Genomic DNA, 12,139 nt, shown 5'->3' on the forward strand with positions numbered 1-12,139 from the left:
GATGTTATTGATTCAAAGCATTAGTAATCTTAGAATCATAGAATAATTGGAAGAGACTGCCAGAGGTCATCTAGTCTAAACCCCTCCTCAAAGCAGGTCTAAGAAGATGAAATTGTTAGGGATTTGTCTGGTTAAGTCTTGAACATCTCCGAGGATGGAGGTTCCATGAACTTTCTGGGGAACATCTTCCAGTATTTGACCACTCTCATGGTAAATAATAATAACAATAATAACAAATTAAATAAAAACTTATATCTAATAAGAATTTCCCATGTTCCAACTTGTGTCCCTTCACTTGTCCCCCAACTTGTGTCCTATCACTGTGCACATCTGAGATGAGCCTGGCTTTGTCTTCTCTGTATCCGCTGATCAGGTAGTTGTAGAGAGCAAAAAGGTGTCGCATTAGCCTTCTCCTCCTAAGGCTGACCAAGCCCAGTTTCCTCACCATCTCCTTGTACATCATGTGCTCAAGTCCCCTGAGCATCTTGAGAGCCTCCACTGGACTTGCTCCAGTATGTCAATGTCCTTCATGTACTGGGGAGTCCAAAACTGGACACAATGCTCTAGAGGTATTCTCACAAGTACTAAACAGAGGGTAAGGATCACTTCCCTCTGGGCCTGCTGGCTGCACTCTTACTAATACACCCAAGGTGTGGTTGGCCTTCATTTGCTGCAGTGACACACTGCAGACTTGTTTTCAAGCTCTTGTTTTTCAGAATCCCCAGATCTTTCTCTGCAGACCTGCTTGCTAGATAGTGGGACACAGCCTGCACTGTTGCATGGGGTTATTCCACCCAGATTCAAGCCATAGGATTTGCTTTTCCTTCATTTCAGGAGGTTCCTGTTAGCCCATTTCTCCAGCCTGTCAATGTCCCTCTGAATAGCAGCCATGCCCTCCAGTGTATCAGGTCCAACAAAGCATCTCTCCTAGTCAGCTCGTCAGTCACCTTCACCAAGAAATTATCTTCTGTGAATTCCAGAAACCTGCACAATTCCTTGTGCCCAGCTGTGCTGCCCTTCCAGCAGATGTCAGGGTGCGGGGTTTGAATCACCCATGACTATACCAGGGACTGTGACTGTGAGGCTTTCTCCTGCTGTAGTGACGAGCAATCAAAGAGTTAACAGGACTGAAGAAACTTGCCAACTGATATGTGCAAGGACTGATATGCACAAGGCTGTGGAATAGAAGAATAGACAGGACTAAAGAAGTGTGCCACCTGATAAGTCTGGGGAATCGAAACTGCATGGACCCCCAGGGAGGGAAGAAGCAATATGAAGGTATTGTGGTCTTGCCTCGCTAGCTGGGACTTTCCAAGCAGAAAAACAAACAGTCCTGTGATTGTGGAACTCGCAAAGGTCAGCAAAAGCAGTGTTTGCCCAGAGCCTCAACCATATAAAAAGAGACTTGGAAGCTAAGAGAGTTTGAGCAAGGGGTGGGAACGTGACCTGATCATCCTTTCCAGCTGTACCATGAGTGTCCCCCCCTCCCTCCCCTTTTCCTGGGACACTGTGTTAAGGTAACTACTGGAGGTTGAGAGTCCTCTCACTAAGAGAGTGAACAAGCTAGCTTTCAAGTTGGGATAAGCAGTGTTTCCAATTAATAGCACAGTAACTGATGGTTTGGGGTTATCCTTTCTAAATTAATAATTGCATTATTTTAATGGATGTTACTAATCCAAGAGGTTGTGTGAGGAAGTAAACATATTTTTTATTATGTTACTGTCTCAGTTGTTACTGTTGAACCTTCATAGTGTGACATATAGGATTATGTCATGACTGTGTCTCCTACCACAGCACCTATGTGAGTTGGTCCAGAGTTTCCCACGTCCCTGGCTCTGCACTCTATGAGCAGTTTCCTGGCTGCCATGGACTTGATTGGTGCCAAGAGCCCTACAACACTCCCCTGGAAGACAAAAAACAAGGAGCATAATTGCACGTTAACTGGGCCAAGTATGACACCTGTAGACCATGGCTCTGTTCTCACCACACACAGCTTCAGAACCAAGATCCCTGCAGCACCAGAGCTCTGCCAAGCCCCACAGCCTGCCGCCCTGAATCACCCAGGCCCCAGGACTGTAACTCTGCCTCTGCCTCAGTCTCTGCCCTACTCCCTCCAAAACACTATGAGTGACTTTACAGATGTCTTTGAGAAGAAAGGAGAAGAAACACTACAATATGACCTATGACACATATGACTGCCACGTTGACCTTGTCCCAAGAAAGGAGATGCCTTGCCACCCTAAATTAGCAGCCTTCAAAGAATACCTCAAGGACAATCTGGCACAGTGGTTTATCTACCTCTCCTACTGGCTCCTCATGCCGGAGGAGGGGAGGAAGACTAGGGCCCTGTATAGATTGCAAGAGACTTAACAATATCATGGCGAAGAACTGGCACCCCCTGCTCCTCACCCCAGAGCTATTAACAATCCTCAGAGGTCTCTACTTGCTTTTGAATTTCGTTCAGTTTCTGCCAGTTTGCAGCTGCTCAGGTCTCATGGCATCTAGGGTCAGGAAAAGTGAGTGGCCTTTTCTAATCATTCCATAGGTAAAGCCTATTCAATCAGTGTATCTATTGCTAAGTCTGTATCGTTCTGTCCACGGCAATTAATGTGATAATATAGCTCGAGCAAATGGCCCAGACCAGCTGAGCTGTGGTTCAGTCTCAGGATATGGGAAGCAATACACACACTCCTAAACTTGTAAATTACACATCTACAGTTTAATTGTAAAAAAAAAATAAAAAGTGCTACTATGTAACAAATGTCTACCACAGTATAAGCACTTTATAAGATACACTCAGTAAATGGCACTAATTGTGAAGCTACAAACATTTATACATTTGACACACAATAGTAATTTGATGGCACTGATCAGCCTGTTCCTACTGTCTATGTACTAAAAGCATCTGACCTGAGAGTATTCCCACATTGCAGCTTTCTGGCATGGGTGTGGAAGCTCCTCTGCAATGTCTTGCAGCAGTTTGGAAGTCAACCAGGAGGGCTGAGCAACAGTCAACTACCTTCCAATCTTCTACCACACAGATTTTGCAGTTGGAGGTTTTATTATCAGTGAGTCATTCTGGAGCATTTGTTCCTTTGACACAGGTGGGACGTCTCCAGCTGCAGCTACTCTGTTTCTGGCTGGCTGTCATTCTCACTGTGGCTCTTTTGGCCATTGCTGAGTGCTAATGTTTCCACTTGTGCGCAAATCACCAACCACAGGCAATATGATCTTGCATGTATTGAAATTCAAGGTCATCTCCCACAGCTTCCTGTGCTGAGCTTGGACCTGACTCGTCACCTTGCCTGGTCTGATGATTACTGGACTGCTGACAGAACCCACTGCTATTCCCAACCAAGACCTGCTTGGGTGTTGCGGGTCTGTGCTCTATTGGTGCAGGTGCCGTCCATGCTATGGCCACCCTGGGCTCCCAGCTCACCTTTGCTTGTGGAGCAGCCCTGCTTGCTGCTTTCTGACATCTTCTTAGAAAAGAACCCGTGACTTTAGTAACTCTCCAAGCAGTCACTCAGGTGTTGGAGGGACTGTCACAGGATGTGTGCCTGTGTCTGTGTGAACTTGAATATCTCAGTAATGGTCTCTGTGCTTCAGTTTAAAAGCCCCAGTTCCCACTGTTCTGAGTGATTGCACTTAGGCTGAAACAAGAACTTATGCATTTGGAAAGGAACACAGGACTGCAACTCTAAAAGAAAGAAAGACAGCCAAGATTTTTCTTATGCTTCTCTATGGGGGGAAGTCTGGCTTAATTACTTGCGAGAAGAATATCTGGCTGAATTCACTACTCATAACACCATTTACACAACATCTTGAGTTTGCATTTGCTAGAGTCTGGCCTGAAAGCTCTGTATTGACAGTCTCTTAATCCAGGTCAACAATTGCTCACTGCATAAGAAGTAACAAAGAGAAGAGATTCCAGAACTCCAAAGCAGGGCAGAATTAATAAGAGTACTGAATTATTTTTCATGCTCTTCCCAGAGAAGTCTCATATGTAGCTAGATGCATTTGTAGAGAGAATTTCAAATATTCTTTGGGTGCTGTTTTCACAGGAATTTTTATAAAGGAAAACTGATGCAGTGTATTTTTTCAATTTTACTATTCCACCTGTCAGCCCAGTGTAATTCAGCCTAACACCACCAACAAGATTGCAAATATCCCACTTTCTTAATAGAATACTGACTCTTAGCTGGTTTCATTATAAATGTGTCACCTGCTTTGATCTTCTAGTGAACACAGGGCTGAATTCAACTTGTATTGCAAATCAAGCAGGTTTTTCAAGAAGAACATTCAGTCCTGTGGTTTGGGTTTCTTTATTGTTATTGTTGTTGTTGTTGTTATTTTCTTGTGTTATTTCTCTGTGATGGATTATCCATCACTGCCTTTTGTAAACGACTCCAGCTGACAATTAATCTATTGAAAATACTCTGTAACAACTGCTGCCTCACTGACCAGGTGAATACCTTTGCTACATCTAAAAGCCTCCTGGTCTCCCTGAAGGCACTTAGAGGCTTTGATCAAGCTATTCCTATACTTTTTTCTGTGATAATAAATAAATAATTAAATAAATGAGAATACCTAAATTTATTTCCTTAAGTCTTACTAGCAGGTATGTCCTATCAAAAAGGAAAGCTTACTATAAGAAATGTAACTCTTTATTTTATAACCTCGGGCTTTTATGTGGAAAAGAGTAAGGGTTTCTTATGTAGTAGGCTACAAAACAACACTGACAACTAAACCTTGCTCCTGAATTAATAACCTTTGCTATAGAGTTATGGAGTTCACTAACACAAGACAGCTCTATGACCAAAAATGTAGCAGGGTTCCAAGAAGGACTCAGCATGTGCAGGGTAAAGGAAAGTAAAAAGGCTGGGCTTTAAGAGCCAATATAAATGTGCTGGTTACTTCAGCTAATGATCTCAGTGTCTTTTCACAGTTAGTGAGTCTACAGAGAGGTATAAATTGGGAGGCATAAATCCCACTCAGCAGGTCTCTCCATCCCTTTATTTTCTAATTTCTGGTAACAATATGGGAGGATCAAAATAGATCTCAAGGACTAACACCCTCACCCCATCCCCTGAAAAAAAGAAAAAAAAAAGAAAGAAAAAAGAAAAGATGTTTCTGTGAAAAATTTCCTCCCCTCTGTCATGACCAAAAGCATGGCAGAAGTGACACTGAAGCAGACCACAGTGAGAGAGTTCATCCGTCGGGGACTGCCCTCCAGCTTAGAGGCACAAATGATCCTCTCTGTGGTGTTTCTGTCCCTCCATCTCATGACTCTGCCTGGCAACCTCCTTGTAATACTGTCCGTTGGCCATGACTGATACTTTCTCATAGCCACATGCCTCTTCCTCAGCAACCCTTTTTTCCCCCAGATCCACCATTCGTCTGTTATAGAGCCTTAAATGTTGGGTGACCTCTTCTGTGCAGAGAAGATCATCTCTTTGGAAGGATGTGTGTCCCAGATGTTCTTCCTTCATCTCTGTCTCTACAGAGACCTGCCTCCTCGCTGTAATGGCCTATGACTGCTGCAGGGCCATCTGCAACCCCATGCACTAGCATCTCACACTCATGCGAGAGTACGCCTACAGCTGGCTGGGGCTGTGTGCGTGGGGACAGGGATCCCCTGTGGCCTGACTGGAATTATGATCAAGCTGCCCTACTTCACAGAATTTGACAGCTTGGTCTGTGATATGCTGCCAGTGATCAAGGCGGCTTGCACGAATGCCTACGTTACTGAGATGCTGAAAATCTCCAGCTCTGGGCTCCTCTAGGCTTGCTTCATGGTCCCACTGACCCTTATAGCATCCTCCTAGTCTTGCTAAAGAAACATCTGTGCAAAGATGTGCACGAGGCCCTCAGTGCTTCTGCCATCGGGCTCATGGTTGTAGTGCTCTTCCTGGGATACTGCATCTTCATTTACTCCTGCCCTTGCACCAGCTTCGCTGAGGACACTGTGATATCAGTCTTCTTAAAACAGCCATCACCTCCTGCTAAATCCCATAATCTGCATCCTGGGAAATGAGTACATGAGGTGGGCACTCTGCAAGCTAATTGGGAGAAAAGTAGCCACAGAGGAGAAATAAAAGCTAGAGCAAAAGCAGCTGCACTTTCCAGGGTCAGCTGCTGTTTTTTTCAGCTTTATCAGCAATAGGTGAATTTCATTGTGACAAATCAGCTTCTAACCTCTTTCTGTGCAGATAATCCTGGTACTTCACTTTGTAACTTTTAGGCCATGCTTATCAGCCTGTGTTTGAACTCTTGCCTCACCAAGAAACATAAAAAAAGGGGTTTAAGATTTTAGGAAGCTGAGACTTGGTTAATTCCTTTGCTTGATTTTCCCCTTTTTTCCCCACACTGTTCTCAAGCTGTTCTAAACATCCATAGTTCTTACTGACAGAGCAGCTAAAGATGCAAATGAAGAACCGGAGAAAATAATCCTGCCCATACTTGACTTTTTGTCACTGTTGCAAGGAGATAAGAAACATAATGCTTGAATGCCATTCATTAGGCATATTGTTTATTAATATTTCTCTCTTTTTAAGGAAAATCCCTTAAGATGAACGCCTGAAGCTGCAATGCTTTGTCAGTTCTCCATCGGCGCTTTTGGTCACTCAATATGCACTCGTTGCAGTGTGCAGATTTTCAGCATGGCAGCTCTTATTCAGAGGCCTTCATCCACACTGAGTTTGTGATCCCTTTCCTAAGTCCAAGTCATTTGGGCAGAGCTCATGGGCTGTATTCTGCTCTCCCAGTGCGTAAACTTGGTGTTAGTTCACCAAGAACACCTTTAAGAAGGCAAAGCGAGTTATGTGGCATGGCTGAACATTTGTTCTTTGTCTCCAGAGGCCATTGAAATGGACCTTGAACAATTGTGTGAGCTACTATAGCCACACAGGTTTTCTGGGTGACTAACTGGACCCACAGCTCTACTCCCAAGGGACTTATTAAATCTCTGCCAAAGCTTATACTGTCAACAACCTACGATGATTTAAAAAATCCCTTTGTGACTCTCTAGTGAGGCGTGAATTTAACATTTCTTGAGTCCCAAATCTGTCTTTCAGACAAGCACACAGCCCAACCTTTATCAGTTCTCTATGACTTCATCACAGCACAAAAGGTTCTGTATTTGGTGTTCAGAGTAATTGAGTACCACACGCTCTTGCTCTCCAGAACTAGCTGTTACGGGGAAGGGTTGAAGGTGTAAGTCACCTCTGCATCCCTGTTTATCCTGTCAGTGTTGAGCTTCAACTTCTGATTTGGGGGCAGGAAAGCTTTGGAAGTAGGCAAGAAGTTCAGTTTCTATTTTGATTTTTGCATTGTTCATGAAGTAACCAATCAAGATTTATTTTATTTTATTTTATTTATTTGCTTCTTTGTTTGTTTGTTTGTTTATTAAGTAAAGGCCTGAACTAGTTAAATATCAGGACGATCTTCCAGTATGAGGGGACCATCTGCACAAGATAACTTGGGTATATTAGAGGGACACCCCCCCAAAAAATAAAAAAAATCAATCCAAACCAAAGCAAACCCTGCCTGTTCAGTTGCAGGAATTATCAGTTCCTCTGGCTAGAGGAATTTACGGATGCCGATCAAAAGGAAGAAATTTGTTTATCCATCTCCATTTTTTAGACCAAAAATAGCTTTTTCTTTTATGGAGAAAAAACACTGGCATTCAACTCACAATCATTCTTTTTCCGGACACCACTGGAAACTACATAAGTAAGCTCGGTTTTTCCTCCCTACTCTGTTTGCTTTTGGGTTTGTTGAAGGGAGAAGGGGCTGAGACGTTGACTGGAAGGAGAACAACACTTCTGTTTGGTTGCTTTTCAGTCCTTTTTGCAAGACTTTCAGTACAGGAGGAAATCAGGCATCTGATTCTACCAGGTGTCTTTGGAGACATCAGTATCTGTCTCTCAGCAGACTCCAAATGAAGACAGGAGCCTCTGTGCGGGTCCTTGGCAACTTTAGAGCCCTATGAAAATGTTAGTCGTGGGAGCTGTAACAGGCGAAAATACTAATGTAAATGTACATTTTACAGGCTTGTGGCTCCACTTGTAACAGCTGCAGACCACTTTTGGGGTATTCAGCCATTTCTGGAGCGTCCACACGCTGTTAGAAATGTAGCTATCGTTCAGGTGCTTGGTTAGCCCTGTTCTCAGAAGCTCAGCGTATCAGCAGCAAGGAAACCACAGTGACATTGATTTCCAAATACAAGAACCCTGGGTTCATACTCAGAGATGGCTTCATTTTAGCAAAGTGGGGAACTTTGAGAAGTCCTGCCGTTTCCCACATCATTATTTCTGTTGTATGACCGCCTTGAAACATGCGCTGTAAACAAGCTTTCTCCTTTGTTGGACAGGGTTCCTATTCGATGTCCTCTCGTCTCACTCCTGTTCCAAAGACAAGATTTTGTGTTTGTGTATGTGTACTTTTGATTATTTTGCCAAAATTTTTAGATTTTCATTTCAAAATGAAAATAAAATCACAGGAACACTGGAATATGGAATGGGCAGAGCTATTCAAGGTCACTGAATTTGTGACTGCAGGTGTTGCATTGCTTGATCCCTCATAAATACATCAGCTATCAAGCAGCTGAGGTTTCTGACTGGCTCCTGACTGAAAAGCAGGTGAATCTGTTCTCCCCAAGCAAGGTTGCAGCTGGGGAAGTGAATGCCACACTCAAATGAATTTGCAGACAGCTACCTAGCAGGAAAAGGTGGTGTCATACCACGTTTGGAGACTATGCTGGGTATTCTTACTTTTGGGAGGAGGTTGGAAAACCAGGCAAGACTTAGCAAACAGCAGCAACAAGTATCTAGGGTTGTAAAAATGATCTTTTAGTGAAAGCCTAAATCCCCAGTCTATGAGATCTATGAAGAAGTTAGCAGTGACTTCCCTGAAGTCTGTTCAGATGTCATCTCACTAAACTGCAATGCCCAACACAGAAGTCTTCCACTAATCATTTGGTTTCCTCTACAGTGAAGGAAGAGGAATAACTGCAGGCACAGATTCATCCCTTTTATGTCTGACAATTGCAGACAGGTAGCTTAAACGAGACACCTGGAATCAGGAAAGATGGATCCTGAGGTACATTCTGCCAGGAGGCAAATCTTCCTGCTACCTGATAGCTCCTGAGTAAGTCAGAGAAGTAAGTCAGCTTGCATTGCATTGTCTGGAAACTGAAGAAAGCCCACAGTCTCCTTTGAAAACCTGTTCCGGTACTTCCTTGTCCTTCAAACTTGAATACTTCTGCTAATATTAGGCATCAACTTTTGGGTGAAACTACTAGGCGTCACCCTGTTCTGTCTTTATTCCTCCATATAGCTCAAGTTTGTATGATTGTCATCATGTTCTGTCCTCTCATACCATAAATTTAATTCTCCTTTCTCCATGTTCTTTCTCCTGGGTGCAACGCAGCAGTAAACATGGTGTGGCAGAATCACACTAGAGTGAGTGAGTTCTTCCTCTTGGGCCTCACCACCAACCATGCTGTAGAGCTGGCCCTCTTCACCTTCTTCATGGTCATCTACGTGCTGATTATTTTGGGCAACATTCTCATCATCTTCACGATTGCACATGACCAGCGTCTGCACAGTCCCATGTACTTCTTCCTCAGCAACCTCTCTGTCATTGACGTCTGCCACTCCTCAGTGGTGATGCCCAAGATGCTGGCTGACTTCCTGGTGGACAAGAAGAGCATCTCCTTTGAGGGGTGTGAGGCACAGATGTTCTTCCTCCACCTCTTTGCCTGCACAGAGATCTTTCTCCTCACCATCATGGCCTATGATCGCTGCATAGCCGTCTGCAGCCCCATGCATTATGGCACCATCATGTGCCGGAAGATGTGCCTCCAGCTGGCCACGGTCATGTGGATGGGAGGGCTGATACATTCTGTGTCCCTCACTGTCCTGACCCTCAGTCTCCCATACTGTGGTCCCAGTGCCATTGACAACTTCTTTTGCGATGTCCCCTTGGTCATTAAGTTGTCCTGCACAAACATCCATGTCTTAGAAATGCTCCTTGTCTCCAACTCAATCCTCATCTCTGTGGTCTGCTTCCTGGTGCTGGTGACTTCCTATGTGGTCATTTTGGTCTCACTAAGGAACCATCTCTCGGAAGGGCAGCACAAGGCATTATCTACCTGTGCTGCTCACCTGACAGTGGTGACACTTTTCCTGGGACACTGCATTTTCACCTATCTCAGGCCAGCCAAGAGTTTAGCTGCAGACAAAGTTGTGTCAGTTTTCTTCACGGCCTTTACCCCTCTGATGAACCCCATTATCTATACCTTTAGGAATGAGGACATGAAAAATGCTTTGAGAAAGCTATGCAGGCGGCAGATTGATTCCCAAGACAAGTGACACTGTTGGGAGTGAACGGAAGGCTGCCAATCCCTGTGTACTGTCTGTCCTTATCCCCTCCCTCCAGGGTGTTCTCTGGGCATGTATCTTCAGATTTTGTCTTCTCTGCGCCCTTAGCACTGAGGTGAAATCAAACAATGGCACTGGCTCTCATCCACAACAAGTTCTTTGAGGGATGCTTTAAGCTCATTTGTCAGAGGACAAGTTTTGAAATAGAAATGCCAAGGATATTCTAGATTGCTGTGCTCTAAGGACCCAGCTCCTTTGGGCTCTTCATCTAAGCAGCCTAAGTGTATTTTGCAGGAACACTTCTTCCATTCAAAGGAAAATTATCCCTTCACCCTACGTACTCCTAGAAGAAGTTAATGCTTTAGCAAACACAAGACTACTTATTCAGTTTCCTCTTCTGGCCTGTGTGGTTAGCCTGAATTTGAGGGTTTCATCTTGTCCACGTTCAGATAAGGATTTCATGGACGTACGGGTTTTGTGCAGACAGATATTTTTAGCCCAAACCCTACTGCCTCTCTTTCCCTGTTTGCAGCAGGACAGATCTTTTCTTTACGCAGGATGTTGCTAAATAAGCAGGTGAAGGCAGGTTTGAGCTCTTTGCCCATTTTCAGCAGGGTGTCTGAATCAAATGACACTTTTAGCTTAGATACATCTACTTATCTATTTTCCATATGGCTGCGCAAATGTGTTAGCACAACTTTGGGTGCAGCTTATGATTTGGAACAAGGAGCGAGGAGAGATAGACACTCCCAAGTCTCCACTGCCATCAGGAAAAAGAGCAGATAGACACATGCTATGTAGATAGATGATGGTACAGTAGCATCAGCTGAGGAAGCTCACAGTCCTTGTCCTCTGGGCCACAGGCAAACTCCTCTCTGGGGCAAAAGCGTGACACATATTCCTCCTGTGACAAATTGCCAAGGACCATAGTGGGGTTTTGCTTGCATGCTTTTAGACTGAGGTAGCTGACCAATGTTAATGCTTAGCTCTTGCAAAACAGCCTCCTTCATCAAGAGACATAAGAAAACAAAGAATACTGCCCTCACAACCAGCGGCCTTCTTTTGCTATCCACAGGAAATCAGTGGGAAGAGAACCTGTCTGATGGGCAAATGACTAAAGTTCAGCAGTCTCCCACTGTTCCCCACTGCTCCTAATCTGTGGAATTTCGTCTTAGGCTAAAGAAAATACTGAGAGAGAATGGGGCATTATATCCTCCCACAGCCAGATCTTTATGCAGTGCTGCACATTTAGAGGGCTCCTGAGAACCTCTTGGGTTATGCTGAAGGAGGTAAAGGGGCTTTTTTGTCTCTTGATCAAGAACAAAGCTCCAGCACAGATGCTTTTTACAGTGTGCAAAGGTACTTTGGAGGCCAGACTAGCTTCTGCCTGCTCCCAGCCCTTCTCAGCTGTATTTCTTGTAGCACATTAAAGCACTTTGTATGTGAGTGAGAGATTTCCCTTGCTCTGGTACTGCTGTAAGTCTACACCACCTCAGCCGAGAGCTGGAGCAATTCATGAGCCAGCTGTGCTGACCCCATACTTTCAAAGAGCTCACAGTCTACTTCTACGGGGTAGGGATTGGTCCCTGCCCTGCCACCATTTAATTCCCACTCTTGCTCTGCCTCCATCATATGAATTACAACTGGTTAGAATAGCTAGTTCCTCTAAGTCCTGCTGTAAATCTTTCACTAAGGTTTTTTTCTGCTTCATGAACAAGCAGTGTACATCCAAATTAACAATGGTCTGATGGGGG

General features: G+C 44.3%; 1 protein-coding gene across 1 annotated transcript; it reads left to right on the forward strand.

Moving 5' to 3' along the window:
• Positions 1–9,090: 9,090 nt before the first annotated feature.
• Positions 9,091–10,376, forward strand: LOC136996480 (olfactory receptor 4E1-like). The gene is made up of 2 exons (XM_067317401.1): positions 9,091–9,102; positions 9,453–10,376. The coding sequence occupies exons 1-2, from the start codon at positions 9,091–9,093 to the stop codon at positions 10,374–10,376; spliced, it is 936 nt and encodes a 311-aa protein (XP_067173502.1).
• Positions 10,377–12,139: the final 1,763 nt, after the last annotated feature.

The sequence above is a fragment of the Apteryx mantelli genome, unplaced genomic scaffold (assembly GCF_036417845.1).
Source record: "Apteryx mantelli isolate bAptMan1 unplaced genomic scaffold, bAptMan1.hap1 HAP1_SCAFFOLD_40, whole genome shotgun sequence".
Taxonomy (NCBI): domain Eukaryota; kingdom Metazoa; phylum Chordata; class Aves; order Apterygiformes; family Apterygidae; genus Apteryx; species Apteryx mantelli.